The 23273-nt window shown below is 39.1% G+C and overlaps 1 protein-coding gene across 1 annotated transcript; it reads right to left on the bottom strand.

Moving 5' to 3' along the window:
• Positions 1 to 18090: 18090 nt before the first annotated feature.
• Positions 18091 to 23129, bottom strand: polr1g (RNA polymerase I subunit G). The gene is made up of 3 exons (XM_022194156.2): positions 22811 to 23129; positions 21533 to 21677; positions 18091 to 19552 (listed from the first exon to the last, which is right to left on the bottom strand). Exons 1-3 carry the CDS (start codon positions 22893 to 22895, stop codon positions 18715 to 18717), a joined length of 1068 nt encoding a protein of 355 aa, XP_022049848.1. The 5' UTR covers positions 22896 to 23129; the 3' UTR covers positions 18091 to 18714.
• Between the last annotated feature and the right edge of the window lie 144 nt (positions 23130 to 23273).

Genomic DNA, 23273 nt, shown 5'->3' with positions numbered 1-23273 from the left:
TGTTGATAAACTGAGAGCATGTAGGATGTAATCTGGACCATTCAGTGCTCTGCTCAGGATCACACCTCTGTGGTTCCGCCTGCATCATCGACTGAAGGTTTGTCGATCTCGCTTTGCAAGTCTGATGACATGGAAATCAAGCAGGGGAAGGCGGACGGTTCTCTCTGGGCTGGACGAGTGTTTCTGCTGCAAGTGAAGGAAGTCATCTCACAGTAACTTGTCTCGTTAAGGAGTCAAGGAAAGACAGAGATGTGCAGTCGGATTGTTGCAGCGTCAGCAGCCATGCAGATGCTGTATTGAACCGTTAAGGTTAAAGGTGAACGTCTTGATTTATTGGTCGATATTCATTCCAGCTATCACATGTGGTCATGATCTTGGGACTATGACTGACAGAATAAAAACTGAGATGTGGGGCGGAGCTAAAATGTTCACAATAAGCTACGAGTTTGCTAGCAGCTAACATGAAGATTTGCTATATCCCGAAAGGTTTTCCAAGTTTTCAACAAATATCTGCAAAATTTCTACAAAATCATAGGACAACTAGACAATATTTGACATGCTCTGTTTCCCATTAGTCGCTAATGTCACCCAAATATTCTTTGAGTCATGCAGGGATGTTTCATTTTGTCACTGAGCAGCATAAAATTCAACATAAAGTACAGGAAGATAAATGATTCCAACATTCTGTGAATAATGAGTATTTAAAAGCAGATTTTCTTTTAAGGAAGTTCTTGTTTTTCTTACTAATATCACCAAATTACATTGTTCTTCCCAAGAAACTGTCAAGGAAGTTATTAGAAAATGACTTGGAAGAGAAGCGTCTGTGAAATAAAGCATTTCATCTCAACGTGACACCGTAATTAAACCCAGGTCTGTCAGAGGGAAGAGGAAAAGAAAAATCTGAATTTGTGCAAACAGCAGCACACGCAATGGCAAAAATGACATCATGGTAACGAAGTAAAACAAAGTGATTCTTACCAGAAGCTCATTCTTTGACAGTTAAAAGGAGATTTCATACATTAATCACACTTAAATGCAAATGCAGAGCAGATTATAATGACAAAAAATGCACAATTTCATGTGTCTACAGCTAAAATGTGTCAAAATCACAGTTTTCACAGCAGATGCTGAGTCTGAAGCTGATTCAAGGATTCAATGTACTAAGTTTAAAAAGAAAAAAATGAAAGAAAGGATGAAGCACTTCAGTTGAGCAACACTAGAAGGACGGATGTTTTTGAACATATTTTATCATGTTTTTCCATCCACCTCAGCTCTTCCAACAGCAAAGACTCGGTTCACGTCTGTATTCGCTGTGAAGGTCAAATGAAGGACGTCTTCCTTTGTCACTGACTGAAGATGACCCTGCATACACACACAACTCATCCACACCCTGGACACATAGAGTGCAATCACACACCAACAAACTGCACAAAAAAAAGCGTCTCTTATTGTCGGTCTTGTGGGCTTTAATATACGAGGACTCGGAAAAAAGCTTTCAGGATATCGAGCGGTCCAAACAATGGGGGGAAATGGCATTGGGGTTTCCATGGCAACTGCTGCAAGCTGCTAAGAGGGCTGCTTTGGAAACATATGTCAGACTTGACTGGTTTGTTCACAGCGAGCTTAGCAACAGATTCTCCGTGCAGCCTATCACACCGTCTCGCACAGCGTTCGCCGTCGCTCTGGCATTTGACTTTTTCTGTCTGTCAGCGGTCTGAAATGATTAAGGAGAACCTCCTAACAGGGGTGTTTGTGAAAAAGATCTATTCTGCTTTCTGCTGCTTTTTCGGTTAAAGATTTCACTGCAGCAAAGGAAGAAAAGAGCCAAATCATAAAATCTATAAGAGCTAATCTCTGCCTCAGAAAAGCAGACATGCTACATTCACAGAGCGCTAAATTACCATCTTTAACGTCCTGATATTGAGCAGCACACATCTCGAATCGATGCCTTCAAAGAGGAGAACCTGAGAAACGTGGATTCAATGAATTGTTTGGCGCTGATTTTAATTGTCGAGTCATGTTTCCTGACTGAGAAAACATTCACCTGTTTGAGCTATTCTGAGGATTTGTGGTGTTTTTATTGCAAATCTGTAATATCTTTTAACATTTAAGACGCGAAACAAGAATAAAGTGACACGATGTGTAAGTTGTTGCACAGATGTGATTCTGGCATCTGGGGGCACATAGGTGTACAGTTTTCACCACTTTGTGACGCGTTTGATTGAATAACGAGCAATTTCTTGGTGTCATTTTGGCCCATGAGGTTGAATTCCTGTTTGTCGCCGCTGCAGAGGTGGTGGGTGGGTTGTACAGCAGCAGCAGCTCGGTGCCATATCACTGCCACACAACGTGAAGAGCAAAGTGGGAGGGAAGGAAGAAAGACAGGAGGGAGACGTATGAAAATAATTGAGACGAGGAGGGAGAGAAGCTCAGGGAGATACGGGAAGAGGGAGGAATTGGAGGGGGGAAAAAACAGGGAGGGAAGTTGATTCAGAAGAGAAAAAAACAGAGGGATATGCGTCATAGCAAAACATTAGTATGCAATCAAGCTGTTGGTGCGGTAAGGGTTGTCTGTCGACAGGCTGCTGCAGCCTTTCATATCTGCTCTGCAATGTCACACACGTTTGTTCAGAGGCGCCGCACAAACAGCAGCTCGCCCTCCGTTTGTCTGTGAGGGGAAAATAAGAGGCGCAATCAAAAGAGTTTCCGTGTCAGTTTGCGCACGAGAGCTTCATCCATCCAGTTATCGATCCGTGTCACCCTTTCAGTCTCAGCACAGGCGCTTATTAGAGGAGCTGCAGCTGGAAATGAACTGAAGCTGCACAAACATAAGCACACACAGGGAAGAACAGCAGTGTGTTTCATTTCATTAGTAAGGATTAAAGAGGACGTCATGCAAGGAGTAAGTTGCTTCTTCCTCATGTAGAAGAATGCAGGCTTTCTAAACTAGTGTATGTTTGGTTCATTTTTTTATTTCTTACTCTGCCGCTACCTGCTGCTGGAACAATGCAAATTTCTCCACCGAAGCATCAAGAAAGGCGTATTATATCAGAGATAGATAGATGCTTATTAGGGTTTCTATTTTTAGACTTTTAATACTCTTTTTTTATTCTAAATACCAGCAATTCCTGCACCTTATTTCCTCGACCGGCACGATTTGTGTGTTAATTCCGTGTTCTTTTGCACATTGGTGTCTTCATTTTTCTTAAATGTCACATGTTAATGCTGTTTTTTTTATTGAAAATAGCAGAAATTTTGCACCTTTATGGTAAATGCTATCAAGTTTTGAACCTTATTTCTCTAAAAAGCACAATTTGCACGTGAATTGCACGTTCCTGTGCACATTTTTTCTCTTGTTTTTCTTAATTATACTACTGAACACCTAAGTAGATATATAGATAGATTTTTATAGAGTACTAGTACTTTTATACTGTTTTTTTAATGCAAGTACCAGTAATTTTGCACTTCCATTGTCAATTCCACCATCATTTGCACATTATTTCCTCCATCAGCACAATTCGCGTGTTAATTCCATGTTCTTTTGCACATTGGTGTCTTTATTGTTCTTAAATGTAACATGTTAATGCTGTTTTTTATTGTAAATACCAGCAATTTATGCACCTTATTTCCTCAAAAAGCATGACTGGCACGTTAATTGCACATTCTTTTGCACATTTTGTCCCTTGTATTTCTTAGATAGATAGATAGATAGATGAGGTGTTTGTTATTAGAGAAAAGTAAAGTCAAACGGGTGAAAAAAGAGCAAAGGAGAGCCACACAGCAGAGTTTCGGTCTCTCTGCTGCAGATTTTTAGGCTCGAGCCCTTTGTGATGTTTGTGCTTTCAACAGCATGCCTGAAGAGTGTGTGTGTGTGTGTGTGTGTGTGTGTGTGTGTCGGATGGGGGAGGGGGAAGGGGGACTGTAAGACATTGATGAGCTGCACCCCTCCCTCCCTCCCTCCCTCTCCATCGCCATGGTCCTTGGCAGGTCCGCGTTGCCATGGTAACGCTCACATTGCCGCAGGCTGGCTGGAGCGAGGCGCGCTGGTTGAAAAAGAAAGCAAAGAGAGGAAAAAGCAAAGAGAGAGAGAGAGAGAGACCACTGCAGAGGGAGGGAGGGGAGGGAAGGGAGGCAAGAACTGGTCCTCCAATTCATTACCCCCACAACACCACCCCCATCTAAAGAAAAAGAGAGAAAAAAGAAAAAACTTCCCCCCTCCTCCTCAAATCTTATCATTGGCATCGACTCGACCGGGCAGCAGAAAGGCCTCGGCTCTGTTCAGTAGTCTGAACACGTTGGATCCAAACTTCAGACTGCATTTATTATTCATCCTCCTCCTGCAGCCCGACACACAGCAGCAGAACCTGCACCGAGCCCAGACGGACGGATATTGCGTCAGTCCATTACCTTCGGTCGGCGTAATGCATTACAGCGCCGGCAGGTGTGAGATAGGAAGGCTGTCTGTAGATGGAGGTTACAACAACGCCTCAGCTCATATCTGACCTCCGTAACCTTCTGTCAGAGCCTCGCTGTGATGGATCAGTTCTGCTCAAATATTCTTCCTGAATGTCAAGATGAGAAAACACCACTTTGTTTCCTTTAAAGGGAAGCTTCCTAACACTCAATAAAACCACTCATCCTGACCAGTATGCTGATTATTGGCTCTGTTTCCACATTGTACCTTTATGCACTTTTCGATCACTCTATTTTATTGTCAAAAAAACAACTATTTTGGCACCTTTTTTTGTAAATACCAGCAATTTCTGCACCTTATTTTGTTGGTAAGATTGGCATGTTATTTGCACGTTCTTTTGCAGATTCCACATTTGCACGTTTCTTCATCTTCTTCTATCATGAATGATAATTCATCACCTCAGAAAAATTCAAGGTATCTGTTACGATGCGGGGGTTGGTCAAACCCAAAAGCAGGCACTCAGAGGCAGGCAGATACTCAGACAAGGATTTAATGAATAAACTCGACGCAAAAACAACTCCACACGGGAGGCACCGAAATAAACAGAACAGGGCTCAAAACTACAACTAAAGGCAACGAACCAAACGGCCGCGATGAGGGCTAAACTAAACAAGAACTGAGATAACTCACAACATAATAAGGAGCAGGCAGGGAGATCCAGAGCTGGGGGGGGGGACCGGAGCAGAGTGGCTTGGTGGAGCGCCAGCGAGACAACCGAAAACCGAGCAACTCAGACAGGTGCATCTCAGGCAATGACCCAGCGCCGAGTGGTTGGGAGAGCCAGGCTTTATGTGCTGCTGATTGCCGATTAGGAGCAGGTGTGCTCCTCCGCAGCCCCTCCCAATCAGCCGACAGCTGGCCAGGAGCGCAGCACAGAGGAGGGAGGGGCCATGACAGTATCCAGTAGAATAATTAAGAAAAATAAAGAAACCAATGCCAAAAGAACGTGCAATTAACGTGCAAACTGTGCTTCTATTTTTTTTAAGAAATAAGGTGCAAAAGTTGCTGGTATTTACAATAAATGAGCAGAATTGCTGGTAAATACATTAAAAAACGGCGTTAACATGTTACATTTGAGAAAAATATGGAAACTAATGTGTAAAAGAACATGGAATTACATGCAAATTGTGGTGGTGGAAGAAATAACGTGCAAAAAGTGCTGGACTGGACAATAAAGGTGCAAAACTACTGGTATGTACAACAAAAAACAGTAATAAACAGTCTAAGTACACTATAAAAATCTATCTATCTATCTATCTATCTATCTATGTGAAGGTGTTTTTTCTGCCTCAGAGGCTCACCTGTTCTACAAAATCTGATAAATGTGTTCACTCTCTCCTCCTCCACCTGGCATCGCTCGTCTTTTTCACCTCCAACACCTCCACATGTGACACGTTCCCTCATAGCTGACTCTCCACACTCTGCTGTCGTTTCCTATTAGTTCTGATACATTTGATCTGATTAAAGTAAATCTCTTGCGTGTATTCCGCAGGCATCACTTTCTTTGAGCCATTCTTGTATGAAAATTCTCCCTCTCTGGTCACTGACAGCTCTCTGTACAAGAGATAATTCATTTTCTTACTCAGAAGCTGAAGTTCACATGCAAGAGACTCTGTTATACTGGCCAGTGATAATTAGGTTGTAATCTGCCTCCTAGTGGATGTATGTTTATATATTTTAATCCCCCAAATACACAAGCAAGTGCATAAACAATTATGCTAATGCTGCAGCCGCTGTTTCCCTCTACAGGTAAAAGTCTACCAGCAATTTAACAGTAAAGTAACTGTTAAATGTTGGGTTGTTCCATCTCAAATTATCAGCTTCCTTCTGTTCCACCATCTCTGATCTACTTTCAGCTGTATTTATTTTAAATTGTGTATATTAAAAATGACATCTGTGAAGTTTTGGGCTAATATATCAAGTACTTTTTGAGATAACTGTCCATTTTTATAGCATAATTGGTTGCACTAAGAAATTTGATGCCACGTTTGAATGATAATGACTCATTAGCTATTAAAGATAAAAGCGTGACATGTTCACGCTTATTTCTCATTATGACATTAATTCAGAATCTGCAACATCAGACAAATAGATCAAATAGCCTCAGATTATGGGTGAGTTGACGTGTCATGGAAACTCACATTTCTGAGCACATTTAAACACAAAATAGAACATATAATAATAGAAGAATGTTTAATATGAAACATTTGGTCAAAAAAAATGAAGAGACGTTTATAAGTAAACCACAAAAACAATAATATTGGTAGTTATTCTGATCAGAGTAGAGTTCTGAGTTTCAAAATGTCTTAAATATGTGATGATTTGATACAGAGTGACCCTTTTTTGTACCCAGATGTTGACCTGCATGTTATTATGGACGACTTTAATAAAAATGTAAGAAAATGACTGATTAGTTTTGTTCTAAAAGCAGCAAAAATGAGCCCAGAGCTGCTCGGTGGGTGAAATGTCAGTCTATGCTTCATAAACATGAAGTGATGAACCCGCTTCACTGAGTCCTGACCCGCCGACCTCTGAGCTGAACAGCGACAGAGGAGCGTTCAAGAGCACTAACGCATTCATCTGTTGCTAAGATACAGTCTGACCGAGCTGAATCCACTGAGGACATCACATCCACAACATCTATACTGATATTCTGCTTCTCAAATATGGTTTAAATTCAACAGATCAATTAAAACACTGTAAGATCTCAGCTATAATATGCAGTAAAGTCAGGCAAACTCATATTTTATATCATTTATGAAGGGTTTAATCCCTAATATGTGAATTACTCTGGTAATATCACACCAGAAATAACACTACAGGGTCTTTACTGAAGTATTTACACTTGTTACGTTATATTTGCTGTGTTTTTATACTGGAAGAACCATCTTGACTTGACTATTTTAATTTGTTTTCATTATTTACTTCACTGTAAAACATTTTGTGATGCTGCTTTCTGGGTTTCAACAGCTGGGTGAGAACAGATACTTTCTATTGATATTCTGCTTCTCACATATGGTTTCAATCAATTAATAACCCTGTAAGATCTAAGCTTTAATGTGCACTATAGTCAAGTAAAGCAGTATTTTATATCATTTTTCAAGCTTTATATGGTAAAATCACACTGTGAATACTACCACATGGTCTCAACTTCAATATTTACACTTGTTCAGCTATTTTTGTTGTCTTTTTATACTGGACGGGCCATCGACACTTGACATATTTTAATTAGTTTTCATTAATCAATTAATAACACTGTAAGATCTCAGCTATAATATGCAGTATAGTCAGGTAAAGTAGTGTTTTATATCATTTTTAAGGTTTTTTTAATCCCTAATATGTGAATTACGCTGGTAAAATCACACCATATAAAATACCACAGGGTCTTTGTGCAGTGTTTATCCTAGTTAAGTTCATATTCAGAATCTTTGTATACTGTAGAAAAAAGGGAAATGTAAAATTTGTATGAATTTGGTTCCGTTATTTGTCTGATTTGTTTACTGCAAAGCACTTAATAAAGTCTAAAGATTGACTTTTTCGTGTGTCCTAATGTGCTGCATATGCCCACCAAATAATGTAGCTGTAGATGAAACGTCGTGACAGTTGGCCTAATTACCACTTTTTCAATTTTTTCAGGGGGTGCTATGGAGCCATTTTGCCACACGTGCACAACTCCATAAAAGATCGAAATTTTCACCAGTCCTGATGTGCGTGCAAAGTTTGACGCATTTTGCGATATGTTTAGGTCGCCAAAGTGGAGTTTGAAAAGACGGGAAAAGAGTGAAGAAGAAGAAAAAGAAACCCTAGAGTTTCAATAAGGTTCTTTGGCACCGTGGGTGCTCGGACCCTCATGATCATTGTTATTAGTATTACTATTACTACTACAATAAATAATAATGGTAATAACAATAATTATCATTATTATTTATCTGAATATCATATAAAATAACAATGTTAATAATTATTACTAATAATATTAATATAATGAACTATAATAATAATAATAATACAGAGTGAAAACTTCATTTCTAAATTCTCCATAATTAATAGTGCTGTGAAGTTTTCACCGTAATATTTACATCAGCTACATTAAGCTCCATAATTAATAATACCGTAGGGTCTAATCTATATTATTACATGAATTAGGTTATTCTCCATAATTAATAACACTGTAGGGTCTTAGTTTTAATATGCATTAGAGTCAGATAATATTTTATGTAAATTTTAATTTATAAAATGTAGATTTCACAGGTAAAATCACACCATACACACGTGGACAAAATTGTTGGTACCCCTCAGTTAAAGAAGGAAAAACCCACAATTCTCACTGAAATCACTTGAAACTCACAAAAGTAACAATAAATAAAAATTTATTGAAAATTAAATAATCAAAATCAGCCATCACTTTTGAATTGTTGATTAACATAATTATTTTAAAAAACAAACTAATGAAATAGGGCTGGACAAAAATGATGGTACCCATAACTTAATATTTTGTTGCACAACCTTTTGAGGCAATCACTGCAATTAAACGATTTCTGTATTTGTCAATGAGCGTTCTGCAGCTGTCAACAGGTATTTTGGCCCACTCCTCATGAGCAAACAGCTCCAGTTGTCTCAGGTTTGATGGGTGTCTTCTCCAAATGGCATGTTTCAGCTCCTTCCACATATGTTCAATGGGATTCAGATCTGGGCTCATAGAAGGCCACTTTAGAATAGTCCAACGCTTTTCTCTCAGCCATTCTTGGGTGTTTTTGGCTGTGTGTTTTGGATCGTTGTCCTGTTGGAAGACCCATGACCTGCGACTGAGACCAAGCTTTCTGACACTAGGCAGCACATTTCTCTCCAGAATGCCTTGATAGTCTTCAGATTTCATCGTACCTTGCACACTTTCAAGACACCCTGTGCCAGATGCAGCAAAGCAGCCCCAAAACATTACTGAGCCTCCTCCATGTTTCACCGTAGGGACAGTGTTCTTTTCTTCGTATGCTTGGTTTTTGAGTCTATGAACATAGAGTTGATGTGCCTTACCAAAAAGCTCCAGTTTGGTCTCATCTGTCCAAAGGACATTCTCCCAGAAGCTTTGTGGCTTGTCAACATGCATTTTTGCAAATTCCAGTCTCACTTTTTTATGAGTTTTTTTCAGCAGTGGTGTCCTCCTTGGTCGTCTCCCATGAAGTCCACTTTGGCTCAAACAACGACGAATGGTGCGATCTGACACTGATGTACCTTGGCCTTGGAGTTCACCTTTAATTTCTTTGGAGGTTGCTCTGGGCTCTTTGGATACAATTCGAACGATCCGTCTCTTCAATTTGTCATCAATTTTCCTCTTGCGGCCACGTCCAGGGAGGTTGGCTACTGTCCCGTGGGTCTTGAACTTCTGAATAATATGAGCCACTGTTGTCACAGGAACTTCAAGCTGTTTAGAGATGGTCTTATAGCCTTTACCTTTAAGAAGTTTGTCTATAATTTTTTTCGGATGTCCTGGGACAATTCTCTCCTTCGCTTTCTGTTGTCCATGTTCAGTGTGGTACACACCTTTTCACCAAACAGCAGGGTGACTACTTGTCTCCCTTTAAATAGGCAGACTGACTGATTATGAGTTTGGAAACACCTGTGATGTCAATTAAATGACACACCTGAGTTAATCATGTCACTCTGGTCAAATAGTTTTCAATCTTTTATAGAGGTACCATCATTTTTGTCCAGGCCTGTTTCATTAGTTTGTTTTTTTAAATAATTATGTTAATCAACAATTCAAAAGTAATGGCTGTTTTTGATTATTTAATTTTCAATAAATTTTTATTTATTGTTACTTTTGTGAGTTTCAAGTGATTTCAGTGAGAATTGTGGGTTTTTCCTTCTTTAACTGAGGGGTACCAACAATTTTGTCCACGTGTGTATATAACGCTACAGGGTCTTCAGCCCAGTATATACACTTGTTAAGTTACTTTCATAATGCCAGTAATACTGTATTTTGTTTTTTACTAAACCTATCTTGACTTGATTTAACTATTTTGTCTTGTTATATTGCATACTTAAGATCCAAATTGCATTTTGAATTGAACTTTTGAGGGCATAAAAATACTCAAAAATGCGTGAAAATCTGCACACTCACCAGGACTGGCAAAAAATGTGATATTTTAGGGGAATGGCTCAGTAGCGCCCTCTGCAAAATTTAGAAAAATTGCAAAAAAATACTACGGCCAGTACATCTGACCTAGACTTATGAAACCTGGTACATACACACTACCGTTCAAAAGTTTGGGTTAAATTAAAAATGTCCTTATTTTTGAAAGAAAAGCATTTTTTTCTCAATGAAGATAACATTAAATGAATCAGAATTCCTGTCGAGACATTGCTAATGTGGTAAATGACTATTCTAGCTGGAAACATCTGATTTTAATGGAATATCTCCATAGGGATACAGAGGAACATTTCCAGCAACCATCACTCCTGTGTTCTGATGCTACATTGTGTTAGCTAATGGTGTTGAAAGGCTCATTGATGATTAGAAAACCCTAGTGCAATTATGTCAGCACATGAATAAAAGTGTGAGTTTTCATGGAAAACATTAAGTTGCCCAGGTGACCCCAAACTTTTGAACGATAGTGTATGTACCTGGTCAAGACACACAAAAATGTAATTGAGACCCATCCCCACAACACAACAGGAAGTCAGCCATTTTGAATTATGTGTCATTTTTGGACATTTTCAAAAGCTGTCAACTCAAATGATTTAACCCCAAGAGAGCTGAAATTTAGCCAGGATCAAAAGTTATCAAAATGCACAAAAGTCTGAGGGCGTGGAAATGGCAGCCAGGGGAATTTTGACATTTCGCCATGAAACAGGAAGTGCTGTCTAACTAGACTCTACATGCACTAGTCTGCCTGAAAATTTTACATGTGTGATCAGACTCTGGTCCTGATGAAATTCACGGTCACAGCCATAGCGCCACTTAGCAGATATTCATTTGAATTTGTTTTATTGTAAATCACTTTGTGACTTGTGTCGGAGAGGTGCTACACAAGTAAATTATTATTACTACTATGATAATGTGGTCACAGCTGAGTGAAAAGACAGTCTCTCGACTTCCTGATGCTGCTTCCTGTTTTGAGTTTACCTGTTTGTTTACAGCTTCCATTTACAGAGTGAACATCCTCCACAGCTGCAGGTGTGACTTCATGTGAAGTGACACTCGGCGGAGAAGAGCTGGAGGCGATGAGGCAGCTTTGGAAAGGAGTCGCGATGATTCACCTTACATAATCAGGCCGACGCCACTAAACGTCTCCCTAACCCCTTCGGCTGTCGGCTTCTAATTTATTGCTTGTTTTTGGTTGATGGCTCAGGTGCAGAGGAACCAACACTGGGGTCAAGACCTCAAAATTACCAGAGTTGTTCAGTTTCGTTTCCTGTAATTAAACCAGGTGAACACAGTCGCACCGGCAGGACTCTCAGTAGAACTTCTGGACAGCTCAGTTTAAGAGTTAAAGCCCTTCTCGCTGCTACTTAAGAGAGGTTGTCAAGGAAGCAGAGACCATTACATATTCACCTTCCCTTCCACTCCCAATTTTCCCAGCAGTTGTACTAATTTAAATCTGCTGGTCAGTGACCCGCTTCTCTAAAAAGAACCCAATTATTTTTTCCTTCTTTCTTTAAAAAGTCTAAGTGATGACCAGTCAGACTAAAACACTGAGCGGGGCAGTAATGGCTGCAAGAGGATTTTAATTTTACCAGCTCTTCTGTGTTTTTTAGATGAGATTTGGCTGATAGTGAATCCTAAATGTGACGGAAATTAGACGAGCATCCTCCTGACCACACTGCTGCAAACACACACACACACACACACACACACACATTATTACTGATGCAATCACAATGAAATATTCAGAAATTAAAGAAAAAATACATAACAAGATGCATAAATGATGTTCTGCCTGGAAACCGGCTCATGCTTTATTCAGCTCCTGCACTATTCTGCACCATAATGGCCATTAGATCATCCCTGAGGGGGAACAGGATGTTAATAAAGACCACTTCTTTAGCGACTAGTTAAACAGGTTTCTACATTTCTGGTTCACTTCCTGGCATAAATTTTTTTTCCACAATTGGAAAAGCAAGAAGAATTTCCATTCGAACGAGCTGAACTGAAAACATTTCAGCTGCAAAACATCTCGTCATAAAGACCTCCACATGCAACTTCATATTAGACCTTAATGAGACTTTGCTCTAATTCACTCATGTTGTGAAACTCCACATGTATGCATTAACTACACTGTAGAATTTTTTTGGTAAATTTTATGATCAAAAACTAACCCTAACAATCCGTAAAACACTTCAATCCGGTTTATATAATAAGTTAACTTTTTTAAGACATTTTTTTCTTGAAAAAATGCATTTCCCTATTCTTGCGGTTATTTAATTGAAAAAAAAAGTTGCAATATGAATAACATCAATACTATAATTTTTGAATTTATTTCTCAAAAAGAATACAATTTTTCATTGTTGTGCTGATAATGGAAACAATTCGTACTATTTATAACAAGTAAGATGGCGATTTTTGCATTTATTTCATGTTACAAAAAATACAGTTTGCACCTGTCAAACTGACTCACTTTTGAGCTAATAACTGGCATATTCTTTAATATTTATTTTTTGCTCAATAACACACATGTTAAATGTTAAATACACAATGAATTGGCATCCCAAAACTGGATCTGAACAGAGCAAAGACTGGTAAGTGCAAAATTAATTTTGTTTGCAAACTGCCATGTTTGACAAGATTCTGTACCTGTAAAATTTTGAATAATTATCTGTCATGTTGTAAAAATATGGAACTGAGTAAATGTCATCGGCTGCCTCAAGAAGCGAGTATTGGGTACGACACAGTATCGAGTATTTATCCTGTGTAGACCTCTTAAATGGAGGGTCAGAATCAAGCTATTTGGAATGGAATGGAAAAATGCTGCAATATTTATAATAGGTCACACAAACATTATTTTATAGGTATTTTCATGTACATTTTTAAGTAAAACTAAAATTTCTATAAAGGTTTAAAGGTTTGTATTTTTACAGTGAAATATGGAATGAAACACATTTTTTTAACCATAAAACTATCAATACGTCTTTCCCGTAAACGAAGAAAATGTTTTGCTGCTGTGCAACAAGTTTAGCAAATAGGGTGGGCAGTAACGTCACATCTGATGAAAATGCTTCGACTCAGAGAGAATTAAATCCTTCTTCCACAGTATTTAAGGCTCAAGTTCATTCCATGTACAGAGATGAAGGTAAGAAAACCAAGAAGGCACCTAGAGGAGTTTCTGTGAACTGTTGAGATCAGTCAGAGGCAACACAACACAGATGTACATATATTCTGTACTCATGTTTCATGCTAGCTACAGCTAATGTGTGTACAGTCAGAACGCTGGCTGTTTGGGGCAAACACAATCTGCCAAAAGACTTCTGCAGCCAAATTAATGCAATTAACACGACACAAAAGAAGCTTTCCCTCTTCAGGCTGAACACACTGTGAAGCCACATTTGCTCTAACGGTCACAAAAGTTCCAAATTAGAGCTCTTCATCTGCAAAAAAAAAACAACAACAACAACAAAACAAAACAAGAAAAAGGGTAATAATGTGAATCAATGTTCCATTAAGGAAGCGATTTGTCTTTAGGTGACTCATTTTGGGTCATGTTGGCTTCATAGACAGTTTTTCCACCGACTAAGAGTTAGCCATCGCGTTTGGCATTTATTTAAGTCAAATATATTTAATAAGCATATTTTAAAAATGACAAGATTTGAACCAAAAGGCAACACAACTAAAATAAAATGCAATAAAACACAAGTACTAGGAGACAAAAGTCAACAAAAATCAAAGTTACAACACAATATTGAATAGTCAGATGTCTATTTGAATAAAATGCCAATGAAAAGAGATGGACGTAAACATTTCTCAAGTCTTGGCATTTCGTACGTGAAAAACTATTGCAGAAATTAGTAGCTGTATCTTTGTGCTTCGATTTAAGAACACCCAGGAACATCTGTCTGGTCGATGGTGCAAGAGTTCTGCTACATGAAGTGCCACCAGTACATTGAAAACCTTAAAAAACAAGCGAAAAAAACTTAAAATCATGACAGAAATGGACAGAAAGCATGTAGAAAGAGGCCAAAACTGGTGTTATGTGATCAAGCTTTCATTCTCCTGTTAGAAAACAAGCAGCTGCGTTTTGTACCAACTGCAGAGGCGACAGCTTTACGCCCACATACAAGAAATTACAGAAGTATGAGCAGCAATAAAGGCATGAACAACTTTTCACAGTCTTTAGTAGAGAGAAAGGCCTTCACCTTAAAAAAAAGCCTCTTTGAGATGATCTGCTGGTAAAATTTAAAGGAGCTGCTGTAAATTACTCCAACGTTTTCATAAAACATCCATTGGACGAAACCAAAGAGCCAAAAGGTCCAGTCGATCAAACAACATGATCTCAGTCTTATTTTCATTAAGATTGAGAAAGTTTAGCTCCATCCAGGTTGTATCTTTTAAGCAGTCTACTAAGAGTCTTTTCTTTTTACTTTTATGGGATTGCGTATTTTAATTGTGCCTGTCCTAAAAATGAACCCCGATAGCAGCATATATAGTGAAGACAACTGGGCCCAGAATGGAGCCTTGAGGCACCAAACGAGTAAATTAGGATTTTATGAATTCAGTCTGAATTTGGTGCTTTCATATATAAGCACGGGCTGCATAGAGCCTTCACTTTTTACTTTTTGGGGCAAATATAATGTGTATTTTAATTGTTTCTGTCTTACAGATGGACCCAAAGAGCAGCAAAAGATAACTGGGTCCAGAATAGAGCCTTGACGACCCCAAATATAAATGAAGATTTTCTGAATTCAAGCTGAATTTGGTGCTTTTATATATAACAACAACAATTAAGCATAACAGAAATACATTTTTATAGTATGAAGAATCAGAAATCACAAGAAGACAGGGATTATAGTCAGCAAGGGCTGCACCGAGACTTTACTGTTTACTTTTATAGGCAAATATATTTTGTATTTTGTTTGTCCTAAAAATATACCCCAATGGCAGCATATATAGTGAAGATTACTGTGCCCAGAATAGAGCCTTGAGGAACCCCATGTGTAAATTAGGACTTTCTGAATCAAAGACGAATGTTCTGTTTCTATATATAACAAAATGGGGCATTAATAATTGAATTTTTAGTATAAACTGTGGAAATCAAAGGGAAGACAGGAATTATATCCAATATTTAGTTTATATTTGTTGTCGTTTAGTAAGAAGAAACTGACATGTCAAGGTAAAAACACAAGAAACTGACACATTTTGTGCTGAAAGAAGCATATATTAAGGAAATTTTGTCAAACAGTGAGAATAATTTTTAATTTCACTGACTTTAAGCTTGGGCAGCTGCAAACACATACACACATTCAGATATGCTGTATGAATCCATTTAGTCAGGCTTGAAGACTCACACACACATTCAACATACCTGTGAGGATACACAGAAATCTGGCATTAGATGCGACTTACAGAGAAACGCTTTATCCAGCATCTGACATCTGCGGCTTTCTGCTTTAATGGCTGCCTGCAAACCCCCCCCCCAAAAAAAAACAACAACAAAAAAAAACTAGAGGTCATGGCGGCAAATCGTGTCAAATTCACTCAGCAGAAAGTGTGTTGAGGTTTCATTTTTAATCTCTGCCGTGGTTCGGATGGAATCTGAATCTGACAGAAAAAGGGTGAGATATGTGGATGCACTGGTGGGGCTGGATCAATATGCCTTGCAGCAGCATGTGCAGGGGGTTACTACAGATGGTGAGAGTCTGATAGCAGCAGAGGTGCCGGAGCTCATTAAGAAACAGGACCATACTCCGGTGCAGAGCAGCCACAGTGAATGGAGGGAGGAGGGGAGGACGAGGCACAGCCCGGACCAAGATTTTTCACCTGAGTGTCACCGAGATCTGAAGACTCTGCCGGAAAACGGAAATATTATAAATCCCCTCTTTGTGCATTTGGACAGCGGCAGAAGACGTGAGTTAGATCAGTTCAAATGAACAGCAGCATGCAGATAAAGAAGCTAAGAGGTTGTTGAAAGGCTGCTGGATAATGCTGCACACAAGCTGGACTGTGGCGCCATCTACCTGTAGGCAAAACTTGTTTCTGCTGCAAGGAAGGGAACTTTAACTGGTGGTGCAAATGAAGAGATCTGTTGAGTGAGGATCCACCAATGCAGAATTTAATGTCTACACTTTGTGGAGATGTAAAATATTCTCTCAATATGATTTTTAGGATGCCAACAGATTGAGGAGCTTCCTGCATACTTTGAGTTCAGATACAATACATATATAGATAATATCCACAAAATTGAAGGTTTAGATCAGTAGGAGGCAACACAACACAGATGCACTGAACACACATGATCACAACTGCTTACTTTCATGCTAGCTAATGCTAACATGCTAACACAACTCAGTCTAAACACACTGTAAAGCCTCTAACAGTCACTTAAAGCTACAAATCAGGTCATATTGTCCTCAAAGACAGTTTTCTACATCGATTAAGAGTCAGCCAAGGTGTTAAGAGTTGATCTAAAATGCTGCACAATTCAAAACGCAATAAAACACAAGGACTGGAGAACAAAAATAAATAAAAGTCAAAGTTACAACACAGCCAGAGTTAAAGGCTAAGAAGAAAAAGAGTTCAGGTGCAACATATAGTTAATATCTCCAAAATTTAAGGTTTAGATCAGTCAGAGGCAACACAAAACAGATGCACTGGACACACGTGATCACAACTACTTACTTTTCATGCTAGCTAATGCTAAAATGCTAAAACAACTCAGTCTGAACACACTGTAAAGCCTCAAAGTCACTCAAAGCTCCAAATTTGAGCCCTCCATCTCCTAAAAAAAACATAAAGGGTAAAAAATAATGTGAATGAGTGTTTCAGTAAGGTGGCGATGTATCCTAAAGAGACACATTTTGGGTTGTATTAGCTTCATAGTAAGTTTTCTACATTGACTAAGAGTCCACCGTGGTGTCTAAACAAGAGTTGATCCTAATAGCTGCACAACTAAAATAAAATGCAATAATACACAAGGATTAGATGAAAAAAGAATCAAAGTTTCAACACAGCAAGAAATGAAGACTAAAGAGTTTTCTTAGTTTTAGTTCATATGCACCAAAGATAATTCCCTACAGCTGAGTGTAGAGAGAAAACTTCACTGCATCAGAGGAAAATAAGTTTTGTGCCAATAAATAAATCTGAACAATTTTATTTCAGATTACCGAGGCCAGCAGAAAAAAACCACACACTGTACTGCAGAATATGCTAGTTCACGGTTCACTCAGAAAATTATTGTGCACAGAAACAGTTTGGTTTATCGGATACACATTTATGCCTGAAGTCACGGAGTCCTTAGAAACCAACACACTTTCTCGTTGTTCCACAATATAAAAGCCGCAGTTGGAGTTACGACACAAATTCAAGTTTCATTCCTTCTGGATGAAATCACAGCTTCTGACGAGGCATTGGAGGAAAATGTTGCTGTAGACGTTTGTAAAGGTCCAAATGCAGGACAAACACGCCACGCTTTTCATTTCACGTCCTTTAATCATTTACAGAGTTTATTCTGCAACATGTTTTTATGCACAGAAATATCATCTCCAGTACAGACCATTTAGAAAACAAGAGATGACAAATCTCTCGTGACACCGGCTCATTATTCCGTCTTTCACATCAACTCTGGTTTTCTGAACCTGCTGCCAAACCATCGACGTTGGTCGTGTAAATAAACACAGAAACATGGTGTCGAGTGTAATCCAATAAAAATGCACCACAACTTGACAGACACTGGCAGAAACATGCAGAAACACGCAGAAACCCAGGATGCTCTTATTACTCATGTAGCCGCTGATGCCTTAGGCTGAAACGTTCTTTATGTGGAAAACTATCACTTTCTGAGCTGAGAATTAAAGGAACATTGGCCTAAAGGATGCTGGAATGAATCCACTTTATAATTCATCTCACTGTTCAATTGATTCATGATGTGTTCCGTTTTTTTTTTCTTAACACAACGTCCTGCCAAAGTCTTGCATTATGCAAGCCATCAACGAGCTGGAGTAAATTAGTTGTAAAGCGTCTCCCACACAGACTCATGAGGTCAGGAATAAACAGAAAATAGAAGCAAACATCAAACAGCCAAAGTGACATCACACTAGTCGTCGCCAGATTTGCTTTTCTTCTTTTTCTTCTTCTTCCCCGAACCTTCTGCCACTGCGTCGTTGTACGAAAAGCCTGCTGGTTCACGTTTGACCGTCACCTCTTCCTCCTCCACCTCCTCTCGCTGTTTGTCCTTCTTCTTCTTCTTCTTCTTCCCTGAACCTTCTGCATCATCATATGAAGTGTCCATTGGTTCACATTTCACTGTCACCTCTTCCTCCTCCACCTCCTCTCGCTCCTTGTCCTTCTTTTTCTTCTTCTTCTTCCTCTTCTCTGAATATTCGCCCTCCTGGATGGACGGCGCTTCTTCCTCATCTTCTGCCGCAGGTTCCTCTTTCACTTTCACCACTTCCTCCTCCAGCTCTGTCTTTATCCGCTTTTCTTTCTTTTTCTTCTTCTTCTTTTTCCTCCCTTCCTCCTCTTCTTCTTCTTCTTTTTCTTCTATGGGTCTTTTTAGAGTTGAAGGCCTGAAGGTGACTCCGTCTGCCTCGTCCTCTACGGTCAGTGTTGGGGTTTTACTGCCAAACGGGTGGAATCTCTGTTTGAGCCCCGGTGGGATGGAGGGAGGCGGGGCGGCAGGGATCACCTGAGGGCTCTGGTTGGTGCTGCTGTCCCCGTAACTCTCGCACACATTCAGCAAACCGGAGAAAGCCGGAGCAAACCTCATGCTGTCTGATGACTGCTTATCGCTGGTGAGCAGGTGGAGCTCCGAGGTGCCGTGGGTGGAGGCCAGGATGCTGTAGATCTGCTGCCCACTCGCTGTTTTCACTCCGCCTGCAGCAGGAACCTTCAGGGTCTGGAGGCCGGAGAGAGGCACCTTGATGCCACTGAAACTGGAAGAAAAGAGGAAGACGACATTAGGCATCATTCTCAGCATGCGCATGAACTTTAGAACAACTTTAGAGATTCAACCAGACCTTCCTGTGCAGCTCCACCTGCTGGCTACCGACTCTGTTTTATTTCTTATGCGTCCACATAAAGTGCCATAGGAATATTTAAAATCATATACTTTAAAGACACATTTTCCCACTTAAAATTGAGAATTCAAATTAGTTCAAAAGCAATATATGGTTAACATCCACAAAATTGAAGATTTAGATCGGTCAGATGCAACACAACATGGATGCACTGAACACACACACACTCAAACTGCTCAATTTTCATGCTAGCTAATGCTAAAATACTACAGCGGCAATTACTGCAATTAACACAACTCAGTCTGAACACACTCGAAAGCCTCCAACAGCCACTTAAAGCTCCAAATCTGAGCTCTCTATCTGCTAAAAAAGTGCATAAAGGGTCAAAATAATGTGAATCAGTGTATCAACATTTAGGCGATACGTCTTTAAGAGACACATTTTGAATCGTATTGGCTTCATAGTAAGTTTACTCCATTGACTAAAAGTCTGCTGTGTCATTAAAGTCTAAAGTCAAACTCATTTAAAAACAAGAGTTGGACCAAAATGTTGCAGAACTAAAATAAAATGCAATAAAACACAAAGACTAGCAACCAAAATAAGTCAAAGAAAAGAATCGAAGTGACAACACAACAAGAAATGAAGGCTATAAAGAGTTTCCTGCTTAGTTTAACTTCATCCACACCAAATATAATTTCCTACAGCTGAGTTTAGAGAGAAAACTTTACTGCGTCAGAGGAAAATAACAGTTTTGTGCCAATAAATAAATCCGAACAATTTTACTTTAGATTACTGTTTGAGACATAATCAAAAAATTAAATGCAGCTGAGGCCTGAGAGAGGCAAGAGAAAGAGGAAAGGCGATGACAGGCATCATTCTCAGCATGCTCGTGAACTTTAGAGCAACTCCATCATAATTTCAGAGATTTGTAAAGCTTCACATTGACCTTCATGTGCAGCTCCACCTGCTGGCTTCGTACTGAGTCTGTCTTACTTCTTATGCGTCCACATAAAGTGCCATAGGAATATTTAAAATCATACACTGTAACTTTAAAGACACTTTTTGAGAATTTAAATTATTTAGCAATCACTCCTCAATCAAAACTCTCTTTTTGATGCTACAGTCATACTTTAAGTGATGCTCTAAATGGCTAACGTCAGCTAATGTTAGCAGACTTTAAACTGATATTAATCCGTCTCACTGTTTGTCTGTGTGCAACATTACTCCAAAACAAACTAACAGATTTGGATGAGATTTTCAGGGAAGGTCAGAAATGACACAAGAACCAACTGATTAGATTTTGGCAGTGATGCAGCTTACAGTCTGGATCCATGGATTTGTTATGGATTTCTGTATCATTGTGAGACAGCAGCGTTGCATCACTGTAACTATGACAACAAGCGAACACGTCCACATTTATTTAGTTGGAAAACGGACTAAAACGTTGTGAGTATTTTAGTTGTTGGGTCTTTTCTGTGACGATAGCGTGCAGGAAGTATCATTTCAACAAGTATGGGTCCACATATGATAAAGTACGATACTGGTGTTTACACTCTGATTACAAAGTTAGGAACTATTGCTGCTGTGTTAGAATGTTTTACACAGCTTGACTCAAGAGGAAGTTTACTATTAGACAATGTAGAATATGATTCCACTACCTAAATCACAGTCGCTGAATTTTTACACAGCCCATATTCGGTCTAGTGAAGGCTAAAGGGTGTTTAATTGACTGAAAATATCTGCAAATTTAATATCAAAATGCCCACTGAAAGTATACTGACCTAAATCTCCCAGTAAAAGAACCCATTTCTGATTGCGTTCTTGTAAAATTTCAACTGTGCATGAGAAAGTAAGATAGAAAAAAAAAACAGAGAAAAGAGGCTAAACTGAACCCACCACTCTGGGCTGAAGGAGGCAGGAGCTTTAATGAGCCAGAGCTCATTGTTGCTGCTCTTCAGACTGTCGGTCAGAGTGCTGCTGCAGGGCGCATGGCAGAACGACACAAAGTCAGCAGGACACTGGTACTTGGTGGTCTTCTTCACTGTGGATGCAAACAACATATAGTCATTTCTTTAGCAATAAAAATAACCACAGAAGAAGAACACAGGATGAAAACTTAGCGCAGCACTGACTGGACAGACTCTCAAGATTAATATCATGCTGCTTACAGGTGCTACTACATACAGAACATGGCCAATCTGAAGCCTCAATTACAATAAGATAGCAGCAGAAAGCAAAGTAACAAAGAAATCACATTTCATTGTTTTATTCTAATTTATATTATAGGTTGTTAGATAAGATATCATTATGCTATAGACAGAATTTTCAAGGTTTTCGCGAGGTAAACCGTTAGATTAGGTCAGATTATTGTTGCTATTATTAGTAGTAGTGGTACTAGAATTAGTAGTATTATTAGCAGCAGCACTAGTATAATTATTAGTATTATTGAAGGGTTTGGAAGCAGAGTGGTCTAACCCACTTTCTGTAGTTTCTGAGAAAAATGGTCTCAAAGTTTTGTGTTTTCAAGAATTGTCTGACATTGGAAGCATCACTTTAATGTTATATTTAGGTAGGGGGTTAGACCACTTTTCCACTAAAATCTACCATCAAATAGACCATAACATATTGCAGAAATTATATAAAACTCAGTTTGGATTTTTGTAGGTTACACCACTGTGCTTCTTACCCCCTCTATCGAGACTATTATACAAGCACCTGCATCTCTTCTCTTGGACTATTTAAGAGGTCCAATTGGTCCAAAATTACTATTAAATAAAATTAAAGATAAGAAGTATTTTAAGGACACCTGTATACATCAAGCTATGTAAATCTCACTGTGTTCTCCCTGTGGCTAAATCAGTGTCTCACATTTTGTATTTAGTTTACTCTTGTGATCAAGCTAAAATAAAAAATATTTCTGGGTTAGACTAATCCTCCAAAGTGTCAAAATCCTAACAAATCCTGTTTCAATACTATCCCTCCTTGCCTATGAAACTGGATTCCAACTGGAGTCCAAGTGTAAAAAATAAAGACGTTAAATCAAAATCTTAGGTTTACGTCAACCATAATCTACTTTGATGTGTACTGTCCCCTGAAACAGCATTTAATAAGAATTTTTACCTCAAATAATCCCCACTATTACACCAACTTCGATCAATTACTGTGTGAACTTACCGGTTTCTTTCTGCTTTGTCGGTGTTTCCGGTGTAGGCCTGTCCGCCTCATCTTCGCTCGATGAAGACGAAATGACTTTTGGCATTTTTATGTTTTTAAATAACCGCAAAACTACAAGAAATGAATGTTTTCCTTCTTAAAAACGCATGGCTGCAGCGGACGCACATGTGTTGACACAACGTGAACTGCGACCTGAAATGACTTCACTTCCGTGCCACTCTGTGCTGTAGTTCCGAGAACGGGCTCGCTCAGAAGGTTTGCGGTTACAGCAGCTGGTGAGAAAACTACAACTCCCACAATTCCCCTGGGACGGTTACGTAACGTCCCAGCGTCCATCAGAGAAGCAGTTGACAGCAGTGAAGAGTAGGCCGAAGTGGGTAAACAAAAATAGTATATGAAAAAAGAGCGACAACAACCGAAAACTTTGAGCTAATTTTACATTTTTAGGATGTTTAACGTTGTT

The sequence above is a fragment of the Acanthochromis polyacanthus genome, chromosome 13 (assembly GCF_021347895.1).
Source record: "Acanthochromis polyacanthus isolate Apoly-LR-REF ecotype Palm Island chromosome 13, KAUST_Apoly_ChrSc, whole genome shotgun sequence".
In the NCBI taxonomy this organism is placed as follows: domain Eukaryota; kingdom Metazoa; phylum Chordata; class Actinopteri; family Pomacentridae; genus Acanthochromis; species Acanthochromis polyacanthus.
This window is presented reverse-complemented; position numbering and strand designations above follow the sequence as displayed.